This window comes from Leopardus geoffroyi, chromosome B2 (assembly GCF_018350155.1).
Source record: "Leopardus geoffroyi isolate Oge1 chromosome B2, O.geoffroyi_Oge1_pat1.0, whole genome shotgun sequence".
NCBI classification, from domain to species: Eukaryota; Metazoa; Chordata; class Mammalia; order Carnivora; family Felidae; genus Leopardus; species Leopardus geoffroyi.
In genome coordinates this window covers 99733471-99759978 of record NC_059332.1, presented here as the reverse complement: position 1 = coordinate 99759978, position 26508 = coordinate 99733471, and the positions used below count along the sequence as shown (strand labels likewise).

General features: G+C 41.7%; 1 protein-coding gene across 8 annotated transcripts in view; it reads left to right on the top strand.

Annotated features, from left to right (window-relative positions):
• The window catches only part of CDK19 (cyclin dependent kinase 19), a 196413-nt gene extending 179433 nt beyond the window's left edge, over positions 1-16980 (top strand). For all 8 annotated transcript variants that reach the window (XM_045499282.1, XM_045499283.1, XM_045499284.1 and 5 more), the window contains 2 exons: positions 796-1062; positions 12390-16980. In XM_045499282.1, coding sequence (XP_045355238.1) covers positions 796-1062; positions 12390-12521 — 399 coding nt within the window. In that variant the 3' untranslated portion in view covers positions 12522-16980. The remainder of the gene's footprint in view (positions 1-795; positions 1063-12389) is intronic.
• The last annotated feature ends 9528 nt before the right edge of the window (positions 16981-26508 follow it).

Below are 26508 nucleotides of genomic sequence, written 5' to 3'. Positions count from 1 at the left end.
ATGAGTTTACAGATGAATGAACTTCTGATTTGTTTTATAGCCTATTTTACTCCCGGATCCTTAATGGTTGTATTTTGTTTGTTCAGTGTCATCACCATGGCTTGATACAGGCTTCCTTCAAAGCACCATTCTGTTCTTTGCTCCTAATTGGCTAGATCAGGCCCTCCCCATATCCCTCCACTCTTCCAAAATCATGATCGAGAAGACTATTAACAGCAGTTTTATTTATTTATTTGTTAAGGTTTATTCATTTATTTGGGGGGAGAGCGCCCAAGTAAGCAGGGGAGGGGCAGAGAGAGGGAGACAGAGAAATCCCAAACTGGCTCGGCCTACTTACGCTGACTGCGCAGAGCGGGAGGCAGGGTTTGATCTCACGAACCCTGAGATCATGATCTGAGCCAAAACCAAGAGTGGGAGGCCTAACACGAAGCCACCCAGGCACCCACAGCTGTTTTAATGAATGCAGAACTCTCTCCTGTGTGCCCTATGTGCTCTGCAGTGGGATGTCTGTGGCTGATGTGGAGGACCACTGTGCAATGTAAATGAACTTTACAGAATGAATCCCGTTCAGGACTCAGTGCTCTGACCTTTGGGGATGCTGTATTCCCGCCTCCCCCCCCCCCCCCCCCCCCCCCTCGGTCTGCTTCCTTCTCTGGTCTTGGCAGTCACTTTGGTGTCCCCCGTAGGTCGCTCCCCAGGTTGGCGGGCCGTCGCGGGTGCCCATCCAGTAAATGACAGCAGTGGCCTGTTGATTTAGTACCATACCAAGTTTGCCTTTTTTCTTTTTCTTACAAGAACCAGCAACAGCAGCAGAACCAACATCAGCAGCCCGCAGCTCCCCCGCAGCAGGCAGCAGCGCCCCCACAGGCGCCCCCGCCGCAGCAGAACAGCACCCAGACCAACGGGACCGCGGGCGGGGCCGGGGCGGGCGCCGGGGGTGCGGGAGCCGGGCTGCAGCACAGTCAGGACTCGGGCCTCAATCAGGTGCCTCCGAACAAGAAGCCCCGCCTCGCACCCTCGGGCGCCAACTCTGGCGGGCCCGTTATGCCGGCAGATTATCAGGTACTGCGCCGAATTTGTTCTTGTTCACGCTCAAACAAGAAATGGGAAGTGGATTTTGTAATAGATCCTCTTAGCATTAAGTAGTACTTAACTCCAGAGTTTCACTGTGCAAATGGTACAATCCTGTTTCTAGGAGGTGACATGAAAATGAGGGTTTGGGTCGTATTTCATGTAACTGGAGAACATTTCATTTCTTGACTTGCTTCTCCTGACACCCTGAGGAGAGAGGGTGAGACAGGCCTCTTCCTCCTCAAAGAAAATTTCTCATTTTCCCCTTCCAGCTGTCAGTCAGGTTGGGGTCAGAAAAAGAGAACTAGACAAGCAATTGGAAGAGAGACAACAGTAAGAGGAAGATTTATTTTCGACAACAGGAAGAGAAAGATTTGCTGCCACTGAGAGGAAATAGGAAGTAGCGTAAACACAGAAAGGGATTAAGATTGCGACTTCTCAGAAATCAGTGTTAAATCTCACTAGAAGCATTTTTGAGAGTAGAAGATACTTTTTATTATTAAGATAAAAAAAAAAAACTACAGCTGTCTAAATGTGGTATTTCTCTTGATGGGATGGGGGCCACCAGATGTGGGACCCCCATGTGATGGAAACTGGTGTGGTGAAAGAACAAAGGAGGTAGAGGTTTATTGGATACACCTCCAGGGAGCAGCAGCCTGGACCACGGGGGGAGAGACTGTCTGCCCCAGGCAGTGGGTATTGAGTACAGAGCAGTAGGCAGGACAGCCTGGAGGCACTGGGTGGGGGCTGTTTTGTTTTGCTTTGTTTTTGAGAAAGAGGACTGCCAGCTAGGGGGGAGGGGTGGAGAGGAACATGGGGGGGGGAGGGGCGCGAGAGTGAGAGAGCATCAGGAGCAAATTTTAAGCAGGCTCCATGCCTAGGAAGGGGGCCATCATGGGGGTCAGTCTTCCGACTGTGAGATCATGACTTGAGCCGAAATCAAGAGTGGGACAGCTTAACCGACTGAGCCGCTCAGGTGCCCCTGGGGGGCTGTTTTAAAAAGGGGAAGATGAGGAGGTATGGATGGGAGTGTAAGGAATTCTCCCTTTTTTTGGTAACATGCCTGGTTGTACATAGCCCATTGGTCACTTGTGGCCTATGGATATTTTGAGGTGGGTCGTCTGATGGGCCTGTCTATATTCATCCAGGGGGTTGCTGTGGCCCCTCTTGCCTTGATGAGTTTCCATTGCTCAAGGCTGATGTCTAAAAGCGGCCTCTATACATTGTACTGCTAATTTGGGAAATTAAAGGGGAAAAAAGTGTAAGGATTAGTATTTGGGGAGAGAGGTAAAAATACCTGTGATAAGCATAGGGAATCTTGCACACACACACAAAAACACCCAAAATTTCAAGGATAGTAACCAGCTAAGATCTAAGAAGTTGGGGGGGGGGGGCAGGGCTTAAACGTAAAAAAAAAAAAGATTTAGAACCTCGGGGTACTAGTGGAAGGGGGGATGGAGATAATAGAAAACAAAACCACTGGCAAGGGAGCCATAAAGTTACTGATAAGGAACTGGAATCAAGAGAAACATTAACAAGAAAGACATAATAAAGAGCTGCCTAAACTGGCTTTACATTTTGAATACATCTCTACAAACTCATGTGTTTTCACACAACCACTTCCCTGAAATCTTCTCTTGGAAGAGTCCCTGCAAGCAGAGAAGTACATAATGGCACTTTCATTGGTTCCACTTGTTGAAAATCAGAATCTGAAAGAGTAAATTCGAAGACCACGGTCCTCTCAGGAACTTTGGAAGCAAGGTTTCCAGGATCTTGAGGGGGCTAACTATTGTTAGGAAAAGGTCATTTATTATTGTCTAGTAAAACCGTGGTCATGAGACCCTTCAGATGTGTATCAGGGGGCCATATGCTTGGAGGATAATGGCCAACATATATCTTGGGGAGTAGAGATAAAGGAAGTTTCTAAAGGAATTTTTATATGTTAAAGTAGCTCACAGGATCCTGGAGGTTGGGATAATGTTAAGCTAAGGTTGCCTTTTGCCCTTAGCAAAGTGTTAACATCCAAGCAGCTGAGTTCCTAGAGGAAGGTCACTTTGCCAGTCTCAAGGACTTGTCAATGGGTTATATGTAGGTTGTAAGGAAATTAATTTTTTTTTTTTTTGCCTTTGTTTCCCAAATTATTCCCCCCTGAACAATTCTGACCCTTAAATCTTCATGGTTGCTGAGGGTGAAAGTCTTGTCTTCTTTTTTTTTAAAAATTTTTTTTTTCAACGTTTATTCATTTTTGGGACAGAGAGAGACAGAGCATGAATGGGGGAGGGGCAGAGAGAGAGGGAGACACAGAATCAGAAACAGGCTCCAGGCTCTGAGCCATCAGCCCAGAGCCTGATGCGGGGCTCGAACTCACGGACCGCGAGATCGTGACCTGGCTGAAGTCGGACGCCTAACCGACTGCGCCACCCAGGCGCCCCTGAAAGTCTTGTCTTCTAACTTCTTCCTGATGAATAGGGGCATAGAGATGTCCCTGCCTAGGGGTCAACATAGGTCAGTTGGGGACTTATATATACAGAAGTTACGAAAGGCCCAAGGGAGACTGCATGTATGGATCTTCCCAGGCGGAAAGGATCATCTTTCAACTTGAAGTTACACCACTGAAGGAGTCTCGACACCACGTGGAAAGGGAAAAAACATGGGAAAAAAACAGTAAATCATGTTTAGAAACACACACACAAAAAGAAGCCCAAATAAGAGTCCTTTGGTAGTTGACAAAAATTCTCTTCTAGTCCACGAGTTTAACCAATCATTAAAGGAAAGAGAGGAATCAGGGCACCTAAGTGGCTCAGTCGGTTAAGCATCTGATTTCACCTCAGGTCATGATCGCATGGTTGGTGAGTTCAAGCCTGCGTCCGGCTCTGTGCTGACAGTGTAGAGCCTGGAGCCTGCTTCAGATTCTGTGTCTGCCTCTCTCTCTGTCCCTCCCCTGCTTGTGCTCTGTCTCTCTCTATCTCTCAAAAATAAATAAACATTGAAAAAAAAATTTTTTTTTTTAAAGAAAGAGAGGAATCTTCTAAAGCACCAATTGAGTATTCATGTCAGTTAGAAATGCAGAAATATTTTGGAGCCCCTGGGTGGCGCAGTCGGTTAAGCGTCCGACTTCAGCCAGGTCACGATCTCGCGGTCCGGGAGTTCGAGCCCCGCGTCAGGCTCTGGGCTGATGGCTCAGAGCCTGGAGCCTGTTTCCGATTCTGTGTCTCCCTCTCTCTCTGCCCCTCCCCCGTTCATGCTCTGTCTCTCTCTGTCCCAAAAAAAATAAATAAACGTTGGGGAAAAAAAAATTAAAAAAAAAAAAAAAAAGAAATGCAGAAATATTTTGTGGTAATCTGGAATGTGTACACAGCATTCTGTTTTTATGATAGCACAAGTTCTACCTTGTGCAGCAGTTAAAACATCTAATGCCATTCTGTTTTGTAAAACTGCTTTACGCATCTGTGTTACTTCAGTATTTAATAGAGAAATGCTATTGTGAGTGCCATTGAGGGCTGTGACCCTAAATTAAGAGCTTCCATGTGCCAAATGACATCCTCCAGTCCTAAAGAGGGAATAAAGATGGATGCTGGGTGGTCATCCCAATGAAACACAGAATGTGTCCACCGTTGTTTTAAATTTGGAAGGTCAGCTGAGTTGGTAATGGTTTTAGTAATGCACCAGTGCATCCGAGCAAAACCCAAAGTACAGCAGTCTGTCCAGCCTGGGGGAAGCCATGGACACAAGTTAGAGCCACATAGCCATTGGGTCTCCTTAAGAGCCAGCCATCTAATCCTGGGCCTCCTTGAACTGCAGTCAGGATAGCAAGGACTTCTCGGTTTTAGAGGGCCACCTTCCCACAGGATTGTAGATGCCAGGCCGAATGTAAATAGTAATTAATTTTTAAGGTCTAAGCTATTTGCTGAGTTATTTGGGCAATAAAAGACGATCTGTTGTCACTTTGTAGGAACCAAAGGAGTCCAAATCTAGGGACAACTTCTCTTCACAAAGTTTTTGTCATTTTGGTGACCTTATTACCCAAATGAGTAGCCTGGTGTAAACCCTGTATTACCTTCCGTTGGTTATTTTTGGATATAAAGATTTTTGCCTCATTATTAATAAACCAGTCCTGTGCATTTTTTGAATATCCTCATTCCTGGGCTATGTGGATTTCTTGGTCTGAATAGACTGGAATTATGGATTTTACTGGAGTTAAGACTTGTATAAGACTTAATATTTGTTTATTTTGTGCTGCCTGCTTGACTGCATGGTCTGCTAAATTGTTCCCTTTAGATGCTAAGGTCATATCCTTTTGATGTCCTTTGAGATGAATGACAGATACCTCTGAAGAGTAATACTTTGGGGCCCATATTTGATTGGGGAAGTATGGCTTCATAATAACCCCCTTTCCTTCCAAATTGCTTCATGTGCTTGTAGCACCAGAACAGCATATTTGGAGTCAATATAAATGTTAATTTTTAGGCCTTTGGCCAATCGTAAAGCTTGAGTGAGTGCTATTAACTCTGCTTTTTGGGGAAGACGTATTTGCTTGGAGGGCTTTGGCCTCAACAGTCTGAGTTAGATGACTATAGCGTACTTAACTTTTCTTTTCCCCTTTTCTATGAAACTGTTGCCACCAGTAAGGTAACTGTCTTCTGCATTTTCAATAGGGGAGTCTCTTAAGTCTGATCAGCTAGAATAAACAAGATCAGTAATCTCTGAGCAGTCATGTTTTAACATGGAAGTGTGATGGTCAGGCCCAGGCATAAGAGTAGTTGGGTTTAAAATTTGACAGGTTTTAAACATTATTTCAGGCGTACCTTAAGCATAGCCTGTTATTCAATAAGTTGGCCTCCTGTCATCCATTGGTGGCCTTTGGTCTCTAAAACACTCTGTACCTGATATGGGATCATTACTGTCAAGGACTGGCCTATGTAGTAAATTTTGAGGCTTCTTCTACCAGGAGGGCTAGTAAAAAGAAGAATTTTGCAATTTTACATCAATAGAGGTAGTTCCTGGAACAAATATGGTTAAGGGATAAAACCATCTAGAAGCCCTCTTTGTTTGATGTCTAGCCTTAAATAACATCCTAATTACAAGGAATCGCTGGCAAATGGAAGACTTGTCTCAGGGAATAAGGGCATTCCCAAGTGCATCATCTAATTCAGTCATAGGGAAAGTAGGGCCATCCGTTATTTCCACAAGTCCACAGTTAACTCCATGGAGTGGGGTACACTCGGGCTTTTAAGGAGTGATTTTGTCATCCCATCCACACAGAATTGGTCAAGGTAATAGTTAAGTTATACAATTGTTAGGGAATTCATCCTGTTTTTCCAGCTGTTTAAATAATCATATACACATGGGGTCCTGTTATTATCCCCACAGAATAATAAGCACAAAGATTGTCTATACATGAATGATTGTGGCAGTTTCTCTGAAGTTTACCTCAAGTTGTCTAGCTTAGACAAACAACAAACATTTGCAAAGACAATCAGAACTAGAATTTAAGATCCACATAATTTTTCTCTCTAAAATCACCCTTATTTCCAGAGATAGCCAAATTAAGACTAATTTGGTCATAAAACAGTTCCAATTTTAACCAACTTGGCCTAATTATTTACATAAGGTCAGCAAGGATAGTGATATAGATCTTTTAAAATCTTGTTTTGCTGGAAACTTTTATAAGGAATCTTGATTGAACTTTTAGTAGTCCCTCTAGGCCAGAAGCTGAGCCAAATATTTGCCATCAGACATGCCTACAATACCTGTAGAATTGGGTGAATGCCTCTTCCCAAAGTCCCCAAAGCATCCTGAGGTTCCTGCACCTGCCAGAAAGTGACTTTTTTTTTTACTCACCTGGTAAAGCCGCTGGGAACTCTGTAAGCAAGGTATCGGGCCAGCATTTCTAATGGACTCTGTTAGCTCCATTCCTTAGAGCTGTCTGGTCATATCTGAGTCTATGCATGCCTCTTTCAAATATGACATTCTAGTCAAGGCCTTGGTAAAATAACCAATGTTTCCATTGGTGTCCTATTGCAAGGAGAACAGATTCTTATTGAACTTATGTAAATAACTATGATTGCCATGGAAGAAGGAATACTTACTGAGGCCTTTTGAATTTCAGAGGGTTCAGGTAGAGAGAAAAGTTAAATGCTTCACTTTGGTCACAAATGAATAGTTTCTCCCATTTCTATAAGTCATAGATATTTTAACAGAAGGTTTTCTTAACCTGGAAGAGCAAACATTAGAGAACCAGCAATGTTTCAAACAAGAGTCATAATACTGTAATCATCTTTGGTTCATTTAGTGCCATGTTATTAATTCTTGTTCACTTTGAATGCAGCTTTTTAGTACTGGAAATTCGTACCCATTTCAGTTTTAATCTTAAAGATATCAAATACCTGTATTCATCAAAAAATAATCTTTTTATGAATCTCCTTGAAGGTAAAACTCATTTTGCAAGAGCATCAGAACAATAACTATAAATGACAAAAAAACTAGAAATGGACACTGTTAACGATCTGATAGGAGAGCTCGTTAACATTATCGAGCTCGTTAACATTATCGAGCTCGTTAACATTATCGAACATTAACATAACATAACATGTATCGTTATGATGCAATTGACAAGGAATCCAGTTATTTCTGTGATACATAACACTTCAGTAATTAGAATATTGAGTGATGACCTTATATCAGAACAGTAACATACCAAATAAGCCTAATTAGTCAGAGACTTAATTAGCCAGATACTTCGTTTAGGATTTAAATCTTGGGGAAGTTTGTTAAAACCTAGAAAGTTTTAACACACGTGTCTAAATAGGATTACAGCTCATCAAAGACCTGATAAAGACAAAACATAGAAACTGGTTTTTCTGGGCAAAGGAAAAACAACTTTATTTACACTTTCTTATCAAGAGCAGACCAACTTCCAAGAAAACTTTGTCTTTTTAACAGAGAGAAAGCAGACTTTCAATCTTGTACCAGTGTACTTTTAAAAATCCATTCATTTCAGCCTTAGTCCTGACCATGCATAAAATTTCTTTCCAAATATTTCCCTTCACAAACCTTCTGCAACTTTCCTTTGCATTCACATTTTATCCCAAGCCATTTCTTTCCAAACAACCAGTCTCATTTAGGACAAAATTACCTTCTTTTACCTTCAACAAAAATGTATTTCCATTCCTTATATCTTTCTTACACATACAGCGTTGCTTCCCTTATTTCCATCAGTCTTAATTACATTTAGCAAAATTTTAACTCTTAGAAACCTTAGTCTCCAATGAAAACTAAGTAGTAACCAATTGTAGACTGTTAAACCAGAATTCTTTAGATGGCAAATTTATGGATACTTTTAAATACACAGCATGTTTTCCAACATACCCAAATATCCTTAGTTTCTCTACAATAAGAAGTCAAAAGTGCAAACCTATGTTCAGTAACCAGTGCTTTAGCACTTTATTCTATTTGGGAAAGACCTAGATGTCCAATGAATTCAATCCCATTTATCATCCAAGCAAAACTTTAACGTGTTAGGTTACCAAAGACTTTGAAAGCTGTCTTAGCAATTACCCATGAAAACTTTGAGACAGACAAAATTAACCATCATTCTAAGTCATCTTTTTGCTAGCAAATTGCAACAGAGCTAACGTGAGCTTATTTTACCTTAGTAAACCTTTGTAGAATAAAAGTTTCGTATTTAATACTGGTAACTCTAAAGACATGTCCATTTTAATTAAACAACAAACTTAAATTAGTTTAAATACCAAATTATGTTCTACTTAAAGTCAATTTTTACTTGGGGCACCTGTGGGGAAATCTGAAGTGGGCGGTCCAAGGGGGTACTCTTTGCTTCTTGACAGTAAGGATAAAAGGAGGGGCCAACGGTGCCTGAGTCACCGAGGATGGTATAGGAACCAGTTATACAGGCCGCACCCAAGGTGGTGCAGAAACAGGAGCAGGGGGAGGCAAAAGAGGTGAGGTGCTACCAGACGACAGAGAAAGAGGGTTCCTGGTTGTAAACCTGGTCAGCTTGGACAGATGAGCAGATGCCATGTTTTTTTCCACCAATGTAGAAATATGCAATCCAAGTCTGAACTTCCCTGAAGAAGACAGGGAGTTTCCCTGAAACAAAGGGAGCTGAGACAGCTGCTTGAGAATACTCCTTAATGTCCCTGTCCTGAGCTAGACTAACCACAGTTGGCTCCAGTTATAGCCATTAACCCAGGAAATGAATGAGGAAGAAGCCCCCACATCTATTAGGAGGAGGAACAATGAGAGAGAGTCAGCATCCCCTTCATTAGGGATGGCCTTTGTTTCCTTCAGCAATTTGGGTTCTATTAGCAGGAACCCTATTTAGATACTTATCATCCAGTATATCAGTAGGGAATTTACTGGCCTGGTTAAATGACCAAACAAGCTCTGCAAAGAGGCCCTTAGTCCAGGTGCTGATTAGAGCCATAATGGCCTGGACCTAGGGTACCTCTATCCATTTACCCTGTTTTCCTGCAAAAGAGATCTGATAGATCATACTGAAGCCATGCCTTGTTACAGGGTAACAGGAGATCATTCCTTTCTTAAATTTTGCAATACAAACTAGTCCCAGTGGGTTAAAAGGTATTCATTCCAAGGGAAGAATCCTTGGTAACTGAAGAGAGAAGAAGGTCTATTACCAAGAAAATCCACCCTGACTCCTGGGTGGCATCCCATGTGCAGGATATGTCAGAGATTCCTGGTGTCAAAGCCACCTGGAGAGATCCTCAAATAAAATAGCTATGATCACTGCCCTGCTGTAAAGACCCTGTAGGAGGGATGCTAGCATCCCCCTGCTTCTCCATCACATTCTAGACTGTGAAACAGGTGCCAGCATATGGACTGAGGTGCTGTGCCATTCCTTGTCTTGCCATGCTATCTATGCCTTGCTGTGCTGTGAAGGGCATTAAGACTGGGCCTTGCCTTGCCATTCTGTGAAGGCCAGGCTGTGCCTTGCCTTGCCATGAAGAACCCACTGTTTTTAACCCATGGAAAACACTAGAAAAGTTTCACAAAGAGAAATTCCCCAATTTTGTAGTTTAAGTAGTTAGTAGAAGACATTGACAGAAAACAGTAAAGATAGAAATCCATCAGAGGGCGCCTGTGTGGCTCAGTCGGTTAAGCGTCCGACTTCAGCCCAGGTCATGATCTCGGGGTTCACGAGTTGGAGCCCCATGTCAGGCTCTGTGCTGACAGGCTCTGTGCCCCTCTGTCTGTCTCTCTCTCTCAAAAATAAACATTTTTAAAAAAGTGTTTTTTTAAAAAGAAATCCATCATGGTCTAAGCAACATCCCAACACATGTAGTCTTTACAGCCGGCTTCCCTAGGAAACAGTCCCAGTTGGGTTTTAATTAAATTGGGTACTGCTCTAGGCTGGCTCCAAGTGAAGGTCTTCTGGCCAGAAGCAGCTAGACCAGGGATGTCAAGGGGATCTGGTTAGACCAATGAGAAGTCTTAAGATCGGCAACCGTGCTAGTGACTTAGGTGGCTGTCCCGTGCCCAAGACAGATAGGAATAAAGGGAGGACATCAAGTTTCTGAGTCTCATTATCATTTCGGCCATGATACTAACTTTCATCCAAAAGGTAGGTTTTCTCCTTCCCATAGAGTAGTAGCCACAGAGGATTGCAGCCTGAGCAATCAACATGTAAGTTTTCCAATAAGACCATACTCCCTGAAAAGCCCCTGAAATGAGAGTAAAGGAAGAGAAAAGGAAGTACTTACCCAAGTACTTGGTGCCAAGTTTGCACCGAGGCTTGGCGTCCAGATGCGAAAACCCAGACCCCACATTGGGCACCAAAATGATGTGGAAATGTTGGGGTTTGGAGTGAATGGTCAAGAAAGAATTCTTGAGCAGTCTTTAGTTCAAAAAGGTGGTTTTATTAAAGCACAGGGACAGGACCTGTGGGTAGAAAGAGCTGCACTGGGGTTGTGATGGGTGAATGATTTTATACTTTCAAGTTGGGAGGGGGTTACGGATAGCATAAGTCCCTAAGGAATTTGGAAGCAAGATTTTCAGGACCTTGAGCGGGCTAACTATTGTTAGGAAAAGGTCATTTACTAGTGTCTAGTAAAACTTAGTCAGGAGACCCTTCAGATGTATACCAGGGGGCCATATGCTTGGAGGATGATGGCTAACATATATCTTGGGGAGTAGAGATAAAGGAAGTTTCCAAAGGCATTTTTATATGTTAAAGTAGCTCACAGGATCCTAGAGGTTGGGATAATGTTAAGCTAAGGTTGCCTTTTGCCCTTAGCAAAGTGTTAACATCCAGGCAGCTGAGTTCCTAGAGTAAGGTCACTCTGCCTGTCTCAAGGACTTGTCAGTGGGCTGTAGGTTGTAGGGAAATTTACTTTTTTCTTTTACCTTTGTTACCCACATCATGTTTGGCAGCCTTTGCACACTGTGTTGGGGGACCCTGCTGATTTGTCCTTCCTTAAATCCATAGTGCCACCTCAAGGTCATTTACATTTTTTACTCCAAGTAATAATTTTATTAGTGAGATCTTTTCCACTTTGCTCATGGAAAGAACCAGCGTTCTGAGCTTAGTTAAGGACACAGGCTCCAGCTATGCTTACCTTTAACTAGACCCCATGTTCTTATTCTATAGATGAATTCTTCCTTTTGCATAATTTTTCATATTTGCCCTTGGCGCCATGAAGGTAAATGTTCCATTTAAGGTAATAACAAGACATTGAATTGAAATACATTTGTCTCTGCTTTCCGTGAAGGGCATTTTCATGTACGAACATTTTTTTTTATTGTAAATATTACCTGAAATTTATAAAACCCACTTATTGCCGCCACATCCTGCCCAGTCTGCCTTGCTTTGTCATGTTGGCAATTGCCACTCCAGCCTCTACCTCTGAAAATTCTCTTCTCTAGAAATGACTTCTTGATCATAGCATTGTTATTTATAATGAGAAAATTAACAGCATATCAGTATGCACTATGAATGCTAATGCAGTGTGCCAAATCGATCATTCTCGTTTGCAAATCTCAGTTTTACAGAGAATAGGCAGAGTTCGTATAAAGAACAGTGGGTCAGCACAGGTTTCCCCTCTGCCTTTCTCTTGCCAGTGCGGCTCACGTCCCAAAGAAATCCAGCCAAACTTCATGCCTGCCAGAACATGTTACAGTGAGGGCACCCTGTCATTTCAAAGAAGCGAAACATATTAAGGAGCTCAAGTTAGCTGTCAGCTGCCGATGGGAACCAGGGGCCTCTGAAAATGGCTCCTGTGTCCATCCTATTGTGATTAAGTCCTGAGCCAGTGATTCCCTTTTCCTTCTCCTTCCCCCAGCACTCCAGTTCTCGCCTGAATTACCAAAGCAGCGTTCAGGGATCCTCCCAGTCCCAGAGCACACTTGGCTACTCCTCCTCGTCCCAGCAAAGCGCGCAGTACCACCCGACTCACCAGGGCCACCGCTACTGACTGCCGCGGCCCAGGGCACAGACCCCAGCAATATGATGTCCGCATGGAAAGCAACCAAAAATGCAGACGATGCTGCCGTTTAAAACTCACCCACTTGGGCGGAAGACTACATACTGAGCATTTTGCAGGACGGACGGACGTCTCTTCTTTACTGACTTAAAGAAGATTTTTGTGAAGTTTCCCCGACACCCTTTCCCTGCATGTGTTCCATTGTGACTTTGATACAGCGTCTGATCTAATCCCAGCACTTAACTTCTGTAACCTTCAGCATTTTTTGGAAGGATTTCCTGGTGCACCTTTCTCATGCTGTAGCAATCACTATGATTTATCTTTTCAAAGCTCTTTTAATAGGATTTTAATGTTTTAGAAACAAGACTCCAGTGGTGTATAGTTTTCTACTTCATGAACTGATCTAGCAACACAGGTAAAAATGCACCTTTTAAAGCACTACGTTGTTTTCACAGAATATGACTGTTTTGCTCATGGAAGTCTTAAACAGAAACTGTTACTGTCCCAAAGTACTTTGCTGTTATGTTTTTATTTATCTAGTTTCAGGGAAGGTCTAAGAAAAGACACACAGTGGGACAGAGGGAACCTACAACCAAAAACAGCCTAGATCTTCGCAGTTACTATGCTTTATGCTCTGAAGAACTGAATTGTGTGGTAATTTTGACATAATCAATCATCCATATGGAACGTAGTTCCCAGAATCACCTTATTCTGAAGAGTATTCAGTAAGAATTCTAATTTAACCTTCATGTAGCTAAGTCTGCCTTGAAAAAGGGTTTCAAGAGCTTTGATGAAATACAGCCGTCTGGTGCCCCACACCAGAAAGTGGAAGAGAGTATTAACTGCACTAGGGTTTCTTTAAGGAGTAATGTTGATCAAAGGATGATGTATCGTTTACCTTTGAAGGAAAAGCTTTGAGTGTGTATTGTACATAAAGTTGGCTTCTCTAAAGAACTGTTGGTTTCTTCGCATCTGGGCCAGCTTGAGTCACTTCCTTACATAATCAAGAGTACTCAAATAGAAGCCTGCAAAATTAATTTGCAAATTAATCTGCTTTTAAAATTAAGAGCAGTGTTCTCCATTCATATTTGCATTAGACATAGAGTGACTATTTTTAAAGCATGTTAAGAATTTAGGTTTTATTCATGTTTGAAGTATGTATTATGTATGCATAATTTTGCTGTTGTTACTGAAACTTAATTCTATCAAGAATCTTTTCATTGCACTGAATGCTTTCTTTGCCCCTAGGAGAAAACTTAATAATTGTGCCTAAAAAACTATGGGCAGATAGTATACACGACTATACGAGATAAAGTGCATATTTGCATTTCCATGATCTATGAATTAGAGGCTGAGTTCTTTAGCCAGTGAAAGGACCGCCTCACCCCCCAGAGTCACAGGAAATATAGAGTCTTAGAGCTCCCATTGTAATGTAAGGGGCAAGAAATTTGTGTTCTTCTGAATGCTACTAGCAGCACTAGCCCTGTTTTAAACGTTTTCTTGAGCTAGAAGAAATAGCTGATTGTTGTATATGCAAGTTATATGCATTTTTTAAACGATTCTTTGTGAACTTATCTACCTGGTAATGATACTCTGGGTCCATATACAAGTAAAGTAAGATTTTAGACAGAAGCCAGTATACATTTTGCACTATTGATGTGATACTGTAGCCAGCAAGGACCTTACTGATCTCAGCATAATAATGCTTATTAATAATAAAAGCTGTATAGTGACACTCATCAAACATTGAAGATGAAACAGTTGACATACTCCATTGGAAGGAATTTCTAGTTGTCTCTCTGATAATTCACCCCTTCCATTTTTGTTTGTTTGTTTGTTTGTTTGTTTTAAGGAGAAGTTAATAGCCCTCCGCATAATGTAGCTACCTGTATATAGTTCTGTCCTGTGCCCTGAAGCCTCACTGTCCAGAGTTATTGGTCATCAGATGCTCACTGCACCCTCACCACGTGCCCAATGCCATGCTGGGTGGAAGCCACAAAGGGCAAGACATACTTCTTGTCCTTAAGGAACTTATGATCCATTCCATGACAGAAAGTTCTCCGGGGATGATAGGAATGGCTTATGAGTGTGAAGGTCCTTTTGTTTACTTCTAAACTCACTTGGATAGAGTTATTATTCCAAATTCTGCTGTGTAATAAACTGTTACCAAGAGGTGTTCGTCCACCTCTGAGAAAGCCAGCGATGAAATAGCACAACAGGCATTACTTTAGGTTTGAAATGTTCACAGCAGCCTTTCAACAACAATGGGGTGGACCTTATAGGCAGAACGCACTCCTTAAGCGGTTGTAGGAAATTAAATGAAAGCAGAAGCCCTGTTGCTGCCCTAAGGGGGCCCTTACATTTAACAAGAGAAAAGCCCAAATAAAATATGTGCATGGACCAAAATACCATGCTTTATAAGCAACTTTGATATACAGTTCTTGTGACATGTGTTTGTATAATCACAGGACTACCCTGCTTTCCTTGCATATAGCTAATTTTATTGTCAGAACTGATAGGCAAACCGTGAGGGGATTTCATCAGTTTTTCCTAATACACAGTGTTCTCCAAGATACAGCCAGGTATCCCCCTTCCTCTGGTCACTGTGCTCATACTGGCCCTTTTCTTCTTGTTCTTGCCTTGGAGTTGGCGATGCCCACTGGTGCCCATTACCCTTGAAATAATCGTGGTTCATGATTTCCTTTTCCCTGTAAAGGGGAACAAAGCCTTTAACATATGTATGGACCCTAAACTGGGACCTCGGGGGAGATCTGTGAAGCTTTTTGACGTTAAAATTTACCTCTGTGGTCCCCAAGTGACCTCATTCCAGAAAACTTATTACTGTCATGTTCCCTGAGGACGCAGGGGGAGGGGGACATCCCTCAGCCCATGAGAACACCCAAACCAAGAAAGGTTATTGAAAGGAAAAAAGGAGGGGCACCTGGGTGGCTTAGTCGGTTACGCGCCCGACTTCTCACAGTTCCGTGAGTAGTTCGAGCCCCACGCCACACTCCAGACTGACAGCTCAGAGCCTGGAGCCTGCTTCAGATTCTGTCTCCCTCTCTCTCTGCCCCTTCCCCACTGGCGCTCTGTCTTTCTGTCTCTCAAAACTGAATAAACATTTAAAAAAATTAGGAAGGAAGGAATAAAAGTGAAGGTTTTCTGCCCTCCATATTCAAATCAGTTTTTGAATTAGCTTTCTGGTGAGAAGTGTGTTTGGGATAAAGGGATTCTAGAAGTTTCAGGACAGCTGAGCTCAAGGGTAAGGGAGTCTGGCGGCAGGGCTGTTACTATGAGCTGAAGCAATCCTTGTGATGAAAGTGGATCCTGCAGTAACATACAAAAGCCAAGGACATGTATATTTTTATATCTGTGTGGTTTTAAAATTTTAGTACTTAGAACTTTGGTCTTCTGCACTACTCTTTTGCTCTTATAAACAGAATTTACATGTAAGAATGGAAAGGGACGATATTTGCCTACATGTTCCCTGCCTCATCCCCAGGGAAGCAACTGCTGGTTGTATGCCTCTAAAATGATGCTGTTTTCTCTGCTAAGGGTAAAAGAAAAAAAGTGTTGGATGATAAGATTTGCAGCTTAATCTGCTTTGAATAAAACCATGGAGCAGAAACTATACGATGAAGGAAGAATTCTATGAAAACTGCAAATCCTAAACTCTGTGGCGATATCTTTCTAGGGAGTGGAGAAAGGCAGTGAAATGGCAGGTAGCCTAAAGGAGGCTTGAAGGATTCAAATATAAGTAATGTTTTATATCGAACATAGCAGTTGAGGCCCCCCGTAATCTTCAAGAGTAGTCACAGATGTCATAAAACAAAGTTCATTGTTTTAGGATTTTTTAAAAGTGTGTCGTACCTAAGGCCATACTTACTCTTATATGCTATCACTGCAAAGGAGTGATATGTATGTATTATATGAAAAAAAAAAATCCTTAATGCACTGTTATCTCCTAAATATTTAGTAAATTAATACTATTTAATTTTTTTAAAGACTTGTCTGTGTAGACACTAAAAGTATTACGCAAAATCTGGACTGAAGATGTCCTTTTTAACAACAATTTAAAGTACTTTTTATATATGTTATGTAGTATATACCCTTTCTAAACTGCCTAGTTTGTAATTCTCATAATTCCTACTTGTGAAGTGTACCTGTCTTTGTCTCTCTTTTCAGTCCATTTCTGCACGCACCCCTCTTTCTACGATTATAGAGATGACTGTGTATATGCTTTACACTCTGCTGCGAGGTGCACGCTCAGAGCCGGCTGCGCTCCGGTGGGGCGTGTTCCGTGGGGTGCAGGAGGGCAACCGCTTTGGAGCTGAGTGTTTCCCGCTTTTGAGTTGTCCTGACATCCTTCTTGAAATGACTGTTAAAACTAAAATAAATTACATTGCATTTATTTTATATTCTTGGTTGTAATAAAATTTAATTGACTTTGTTTCTATGTGGATTTTTTTTAAGTACAGCAAAACTCCTGTTAATAAGTTGTGGCGTTAAAATTGTATCTGTGCACCTAGAAGCTTTTCAGATTACAATTGTCCTGCGGAGATGCAGTCTCCTTGTGAGTTGCAATATGTTATTTTATTCAGGATGCTTATGATGTCACAAACCACAGACGCAATGCTTACAGATACCTCAGAAGCAAAGCAATAGTTTTGAAAACATTTCTAAGGAAAACATCCTTTCTAGAAAAAAAAAATGAAAATTAGAATGATGTTTTAGAAAAAACAAATAAGCAGCATTTTGTGGGTTAGAGTGGCATTGGATTTTTTTTCCCCTTTTTATAAGGACATTCTGTTTTATCTGACTGCCCCTTATGATTTACTTGATGAATCTAATACAGTTACTCCAATAGTCAAAGGCACCATGGAGTGAACTGAAGAATGTTTAAATGGCACAAACACAGAACTTCCATTTCTCTTTAAAATAGATAACAGCACCCATCCGGTTGCTTCACTGCTTGGCCTTGACCATATCTATTCAATACCCTGCTATTTGTAGGGTAGAGCTTCTCTCGGAATACTATTCTTTGACCATAGCTGCCTTTCTAACCAGCCACCTGGATAAGAGAAAGTGCATGACTGTATAAACTCCTTACCATTCCTAGGAAAGTAACTTTGAAAGTACAGGACTATGTACGTAGCCGACTGTAAGTTCTTTGTGGACAGGGGGCCTGGATTCCATTCCTTCTGCACTTTCAGCACCTGTCGTGATGCCCAACACAGAGCAGACAATAGGGCAAGTCATTAGCATCACTTTTGTATCTTGGCATAGACTTCCTGGATCATTTCTTTTTTCAATTTTTTCATTTATTAATTTTCTTAAATGTACATACAAAGTAGTTAACGTATAGTGCAATAATGATTTCAGGAGTAGAATTCAGTGATTCATCACCTACATATAACCCCAGTGCTCATCCCAACAAGTGTCCTCCTTAATGCCCCTTGCCCAACTAGCCCATTCCCACACCTGAAACCCCTCCAGCAACCCTCAGTTTGTTCTCTGTATTTAAGAGTCTATTATTGTTTGTCTCCCTCCGTGTTGTTATTTTTGCTTCCCTTCTCTTATGTTCATCTGTTTGTATCTAAAATTCCACATATGAGTGAAGTCATATGATACTTGTCTTTCTCTGACTAATTTCACTTAGCATAATACACTCTAGTTCCATCCATGTTGTCACAAATGGCAAGATTTCATTATTTTTGATTACCCAGTAATACTCCATTGTATATATACACCACATCTTCTTTATCCATTCATCAGTCGATGGACATTTGGGCTCTTTTCATAGTTCAGCTATTGTCTATAGTGCTGCTATAAACATTGGGGTGCATGTGCCCCTTTGAATCAGCACTCCTATATCCTTTGGATAAATACCTAGTAGTGCAATTGCTGGGTTTTAGGGTAATTCTATTTTTAGTTTTTTGAGGAACCTCCATACTGTTTTCCACAGTGGCTGCACCAGTTTGCATTCCCACTAGCAGTGCAAAAGAGTTCCCCTTTCTCCGCATCCTTGCCAACACCTTTTGGTGCCTGAGCTGTTAATGTTAGCCATTCCAGGGGCGCCTAGGTGGCTCAGTCGGTTGAGCGTCCGACTTCGGCTCAGGTCATGATCTCGTGGTCCGTGAGTTCGAGCCCCACGTCGGGCTCTGTGCTGACAGCTCAGAGCCTGGAGCCTGTTTTGGATTCTGTGTCTCCCTCTCCCTGACCCTCCCCCGTACATGCTCTGTCTCTCTCTGTCTCAAAAGTAAATAAATGTTAAAAAAAAAAAAATGTTAGCCATTCCAACAAGTGTGAGATGGTATCTCAGTGTGGCTTTGATTGGTATTTCCCTGATGATGAGTGATATTGAACATTTTCTCCTGTGTCTGTTGGCCATCTGGATGTCTTCTTTGGAGAAGTGTCTATTCGTGTCTTCTGCCCATTTCTTCACTGGATTATTTGTTTTTGGGGTGTTGAGTTTAGTAAATTCTTTGTAGATTTTGGACACTAATCCTTTATCTGATATGTCATTTGCAAATATCTTTTCCCATTCTGTCGGTTGCTTTTTAGTTTCGCTGATTGTTTCCTTCACTGTGCAGAAGCTTTTTATCTTGATGAGGTCCCAATAGTTCATTTTTGCTTTTGTTTCCCTTGCCTCCAGAGATATATGAGTAAGAAGTTGCTGCAGCCAAGGTCAAAGAGGTTTTTGCCTGCTTTCTCGTCTAGGATTTTGATGGCTTCCTGTCTTGTGTTTAGGTCTTTCATCCATTTTGAGTTTATTTTTGTGTATGATGTAAGAAATGGTCCAGCTTCATTCTGCTGCATGTCACTGTCCAGTTTTCCCAGCACCATTTGCTGAAGAGACTGTCTTTATTCCATTGGATATTATTTCCTGCTTTGTCAGAGATTAGTTGGCCATATGTTTGTGGGTCCATTTCTGGGTTCTCTATTCTGTTCCATTGATCTGAGTGTTCTTGTGCCAGTACCATACTGTCTTGATGATTACAGCTTTGTGATACATCTTGAAGTCTGGGATTGTGATGCCTCCAGCTTTGGTTTTCTTTTTCAGGATTGCTTTGGCTATTCGGGTTCTTTTCTGGTTACATACAAATTTTAGGACTGTTTGTTCTAGATCTGAAGAATGCTGGATCATTTTAAATGGTGGGAATTTTAAAGCCTCAAATAGCATCAATCTGTTTTGCAGGCAGTAGAAAGCCAGCTTGGACCAGCAAAAGCCTAACAGGAACATTTGTTCATTTGTTCTAAATGAGAGAATATAAGGGAAAGAAATGAAAATACTGACTTAATTATTTTTCGGGTGTGGAGTTTGGTGAGTTCTTTACAAATTTTGGATCCTAGCCCTTTGTCTGATATATCATTTGCAAATATCTTTTCCCATTCCGTCAGTTGCCTTTTAGTTTTGTTGATTGTTTCCTTTGCAGTGCAGAAGCTTTTTATCTTCATGAGGTCCCAATAGTTCACTTTTGCTTTTAATTCCCTTGCCTTTGGAGATGTGTCAAGTAAGAAAAACAAATAATCCAGTGAAGAATTGGGCAGAAGAGATGGCCAACAGGCACATGAAAAGATACTCAACGTCACTCCTCATCAGTGAGATATCACCTCACGCCAGTCAGAGTGGCTAAAATGAACAAATCAGGAGACTATAGATGCTGCAGAGGATGTGGAGAAATGGGAACCCTCTTGTATTGTTGGTGGGAATGCAAACTGGTGCAGCCGCTCTGGAAAACAGTGTGGAGGTTCCTCAAAAAATTAAAAATAAATCTATCCTATGATGCAGCAATAGCACTGCTAGGAATTTACCTAAGGGATACAAGAGTGCTGACGCATAGGGGCACTTGTACCCCAATGTTTATAGCAGCACTTTCAACAATAGCCAAATTACGGAAAGAGCCTAAATGTCCATCAACTGATGAATGGATAAAGAAATTGTGGTTTATATACACAATAGAGTACTACTTGGCAATGAGAAAGAGTGAAATATGGCCTTTTGTAGCAACGTGGATGGAACTGGAGAGTGTGATGCTAAGTGAAATAAGTCATACAGAGAAAGACAGATACCATATGTTTTCACTCTTATGTGGATCCTGAGAAACTTAACAGAAGACCATGGGGGAGGGGAAGGGGAAAAAAAGTTACAGAGATGGAAGGAGGCAAACCATAAGAGACTCTTAAAAACTGAGAATAAACTGAGGGTTGATGGGCGGTGGGAGGGAGGGGAAAGTGAGTGATGGGCATTGAGGAGGGCGCCTATTGGGATGAGCACTGGGTGTTGTATGGAAACCAATTTGACAATAAATTTCATATTAAAAAGAAAAGAAAAGAAAATACTGACTTAAAACATTAAGATGTATTAAGTACATTCCTTTTTCTTTTTCAGACTTTTTCTGCTGCTTAGACTTTTTCATAAAGTACTGCTGAACTTTTTCACATAAAAATGCTATTGTGAACTGAATGTATTCCTTCAAAATTCTTATGTTGAAGCCTTTATCCCCAGTGTGGCTATATTTGGAGATGAGGCCTTTATTGAAGTCATTAAAGTCAAGTGAATTTATAAGGATAGGACCTTGATAATGAGATTAGTTTCTTTGTAAGAAAAACACCAGACAGCTCTCTCCCCTCTCCCTTTTTCCTTGCATGCCACCCTCCCCCTCCCCACTTTTTCTTCTCTTTCCCCACAGCCTTCTCTCCCCACCATGTGAGGACACAACAAGAGGGCTACATCTGCAGGCCAGGAAGACAGCCTTCCCCAGAAACCAAATCCTGCCAGACCTTGATCTTGGACTTTCCAGCCTCCAGAACTGTGAGAAAGTAAATTTTTATTGTTTAAGTCACCCAGCCTATGGTATTTTGTTACAGCAACTCATGCAGACTTTGGTACCAAGAAATGGGGTGCTGTTGTAACAAGTACCTAAAAGTGTGGCAGTGGCTTTAGAACTGGTGGATGGGGGGAGGTTGGAGGAATCTGAGGCACAGGCTAGAAACATGGAATGTTAGAGGCAATTCTGGTGATTGCTCTGAAAGAAATAAGAGAGCTGGAGAGAAAGGTTCTCTTAGAGAATCTTCTTAGGGAACACATCAATAATCACGAACAGAATGTTGGTAGAAATACGGACGGTAAAGGTATCATATGGAAATAAGAAACAGGTAATTGGAGACTGGAGAAAAGGCAATCCTTGTTACAAATTTCCAAATAACTTGGCTGAATTGTGCTCTAGTGTTTTATGGAAGGTAGAATTGTTGATGGATGAAATTTCATTTTGTAGTTATTTGTTGTTATATAGAGAAAGACATTGGATTTTGCATATTGCCTTTATAACCTGTGACGTTGCCAAATTCACTGTTCTAATAGCTTTGTGTTTTTGTTTTTGTTTTGTGGGAGAGGATTCTCTTAGGTTTTCTACATATACAATTGTGTCATCTGTGAATAAAGACAGTTGCACTTCTTCCTTTCCAACTTAAATACCTTTTATTTACTTTTCTTGCCTAAATGCGTGGGCTAGCAGTTCCAATACAATGTTGAATAGAACTGGTAAGAGTGAACACCTTGTAATGTTCTGCCTCAGAAAGCATTCTATATTTCACCATTAGGTAGTATTAGATAAAGGTTTTTCACAGATGCCCTTAGTCAAATGGAGGAAGTTTCCTTCTACTTCTATTTTGACAAGTTTTAATCATGAACAGGTGCTGCATTTTGTGAAATCCCTTTTCCTGCATATGAGATGATTACATGATTTTTCTCCTTGAGGCTGTTACAATGATGAATTACCTTAAAAATTTTTTTTTGGCAGGGGGTCGATAGCTGACTCAGTTGGAGGAGCATGTGACTCTTGATCTCGGGGTTGTGAGTTTGAGCCCCACTTTGGGTGTAGAGATTACTTAAATAAATAAACTTTAAAAAGTTTTTGGCTTAACACAACACAAAATTTATTATCTCACAGTTTCTGTGGGTCAGGAGTGTGGTCATGTGTTAACTGGGTCCTCTGCTCATGGTCTTACCAGATCTCAAGGTGGTAACTGGGACTTTGATCTCATCTAAGGCTTGGAGTTCTCTTCCAAGATCACCAGGTTTTGGCAGAATTCAGCTTCTGTGGTTATAGGACTTGTCTGCTGTCTGTGGAGGGCCATCCTTCGCTCCTAGAGACTATTTTGCCATGTGACCTGCTCCATCCACAACATGTAGTTGGCTTCTTCAAGGTCATCAGGAAAATTCCTACCTAGTCTGCTACAGCAGAGTTTTATATAATATAATGTAATCACTGATATGACTATTTCATCATATTCACAAGTCCTGCTCAAGTGAGGGGAATTATATAGGATGTGTATCTGGGGCTACGCTGACTGATTTTTGAATGTTAAAACAGCCTTGCGTTCCTGGGATAAACACAAAGAGAAAGCAATGTGAAGATGGAAGCAGAGGTTGGAGTGATGCAGCCACAAGCCAAGAAGTGCTGTCAGCCCCCAGAGACTAGAAGAGGCAAGGATAAATTCTCCTTTAGCCTCAGGAGGGAATGTGGCCTTGCTGACACTTTGACTTCAGACTTCTGGCCTCTAGAACTGAGGATAAGCTTCTGTTGTTTTAAGCCCCCAAATTTGTGGTAATTTGTTACAACAGGCATAGGAAACAAATACAGATTTGGGTCATGGTGTATTATCATCTTCCTAATTTACTGGGTTTGATTTGAAACCAATTAAAAGCATAAAGTGGAACCAAAGTCAAAATGGCTGCACCAATGTTTCAGCAAAGCTCGATTTTACACTAATCTTTTCCCTCTCTTCCCCCAGCCTCCCTTCCTCCTGTCTTTCCTTTCATTTCAGGAACCCCATACTACCCTGAAGACAGGACAGAGGAGTCTGGCAGTAGTACAAAATTCCTGTCAAAACCAGTTAGATACTGTATTTCCTTATAAAACCCACAGCCCGTTCCTAGAGGCCGGCTTGCAGTTTTGAAGGCAGCCTCCTTTGCCTGGCAAAGCAATAAAGCTATTATTCCTCTTTATACCCAAACTCTGTCTTCCCATTACATATTTTGGCTCCAGAGGTTGATTTTCGACGACAGATTTGCTAATATTTTAAGACTTTCTCATATCTATATTCATGAAGGATATTGGTCTATAATTTTCTTGTGATGTTCCTTTCAAGTTTAGTGTCAAGGTTATGCAGGACTCATAAAATGATATCAGGGAAATGTTTTATCTTCTGTGGTCTGAGAGAGTTTGTGCAATACTTGTATTATTTCTTCCTTAAATGGTTTGGTAGAAGACACCAGTGAGGACTTCTGGAGTTTTCTCTATGAGAAACACTTTAATTAGAAATTGAATTACTTTAAATGTTATAGAGCCATACAGATTTGCTGTTTTTGAGTTCATTTTATAAAGTTGTGTTTTAAACAAATTTATTGGGACACCTGGGTGGCTCAGTCGGTTAAGCTCGACTCAGGTCATGATCTCACGGTTCGTGAGTTCGAGCCCTGTGTCAGGCTTTGTGCTGTCAGCTCGGAGCCTGGAGCCTGCTTTGGATTCTGTGTCTCCCTCTCTCTGTTCCTCCCCCACTTGCACTCTCTCTCTCCTTCAAAAATAAAGATTAAAAAAAAATTTTTTTAAGGAATTTATTGCATCTAGGTTGTGATATAAATGTTTCTCTGAAGATATATATTTAGATATTGGAATTGTCAAGTCAAAAGAAATGAGCGTTAAAAAAATGTTTATTTTATTTATTTTTTTTTTTCAACGTTTATTTATTTTTGGGACAGAGAGAGACAGAGCATGAACGGGGGAGGGGCAGAGAGAGAGGGAGACACAGAATCGGAAACAGGCTCCAGGCTCTGAGCCATCAGCCCAGAGCCCCACGCGGGGCTCGAACTCACGGACCGCGAGATCGTGACCTGGCTGAAGTCGGACGCTTAACCGACTGCGCCACCCAGGCGCCCAAAATGTTTATTTATTTTGAAAGCAAGAGTGCACAAGCAGGGGAGGGGCAGAGAGAGAGGGAGAGAGAGAATCCCAAGCAGACCCTGTGCTGCCAGTGCAGAGCTGGACGCAGGGCTCGATCTCATGAGTGGTGAGATCATGACCTGAGCCAGAATCAAGAGTCTGATGCTCAGCTGACTGAGCCACCGGGTGCCCCATAATGAGCATTTTAAATTATGGAAACATGTATTGAGCTAACATTTACAGAGTACTTCCTACATGCATTTCACATTTATTAACTCTTTTACTTCTCACAACAGCTGTATGAGGTAGACACTATTGTTGTCCCCAGATTTAAAAAATAATTTATTATCTTTTAAAATGTTTTATTTTTGAGAGAGAGAGAGAGAGAGAGAGAGAGAGTGGGGGCAGGTCAGAGAGACAGGGAGACACAGAATCCGAAGCAGGCTCCAAAGCTGTCAGCACAGAGCCCAGCACGGGGCTCAAACTCACAAACCATGAGATCATGACCTGAGCCGACGTCGGACACTTAACCGACTGAGCTACCCAGGCGTCCCCCAAATATCTTATTTTTAAGTAATCTCTACAACAGGGTGGGGTTTGACCAGGCACCCCATTGTCTCCAATTTTTAATAAATGAAAAACAAAACAGAGGGAGAGGTTAAGTAACTTGTATAAGTCACACAGCTGATAAGCATCAGAGCCAAATGCCTAACCCTTTATACCTGTAGTTCCCCAAGTGTATTCCCTGGACCAGCCACATTAGCATCATGCGGGAACTTGTTAGAAATACACATTCTCAGATTCTCCCCCGTAGTGCTGACTCAGAAACTCTAGGGGTGGGGCCCAGGAAGTTGTGTTTTAATGAGCCTCTCGGTGATTCTGATGCATACTAAAGTTTGAGAACCACTGACTTGTACCATACACTTCTCACATATATTTCCAAATCACCTTCTACAAGAACTGTATTAATTTACTTTCACCAGTCGTATATGAGAGCGCCCCTGTCCCTTCGCCCTCCTAAAACTGAGCAATCTTTACATTACAGATTTACAATCTGATAGGCAGAGAGTCATGTCTTGTTGCTTTAAAAAACTATTTTGGTCCTCCTTTTAGTGCGAGTCCATTTCTGTCCTTTTACCTGCCCTCCTGGGCCTCCCCTTCTTTTGCATGGCCTTTGGCTCCATTGACCCTCCTTTTCTGGGGGTGGGTTTTCAAGTCTAACCCTTCTGAATTTGCCAGGCAACCATGTGGTGCTTGAGTCTAAATTAATCTCATTCTTTACAAGTAAGGAGAAGCAAATAGGTTATCTTCTAGAAGTATAAAAATCTTGTTTTTGTTTACTGAGCATGAAATACAAAGTCTTCTTCAGCTTTTGTTACTGACAGTCCTTTCCTAAATTGTGCATTTTTCTTGAAATTCTGTATACGTCTCAGCACTGTGGTGCCAGTGTACTGAACATCAACAAGGATGATAGGTGTAGGAGCGGAAGAGATCTGTAGTTACCCCAAGTGGTAACCTCAAAAGTGTTTGCGGGAGGGGCACCTGGGTGGCTCATCCGGTTGAGCGTCCAACTTTGGCTCAGGTCATGATCTCATGGTTCGTGGGTTCAAGCCCCGCGTGGGGCTCTGTGCTGACAGCTCGGAGCCTGGAGCCTGCTTCGGATTCTGTGTCTCCCTCTCTGCCCCTCCCCCACTTCTCTCTCTCTCTCTCTCTCTCTCTCTCTTTCACAAATAAATAAACATTAAAAAAAAAAAAAAAAGTGTTTGGGGGAAACTAATCCCTGACCTTGACATTTTTGGAGGAGGGAGTACATTTCTTATGTCCAAGAACAGAAAACCTTGATTGACCAAAGGTCCCCATGATTTGATTTCATGGTGTTTCCCATTGTATTTTCACCACATTGCAGAAAAGACCCCATAAAAACTAGCTGGCTAAATATCACAGGGCTGGGGCAACTGGTTGGCTCTGTTGGTAGAGCATGAGACTCTTGATCTCAGGGTTGTGAGTTCGAGGCCCATGTTGGGCATAGAGAT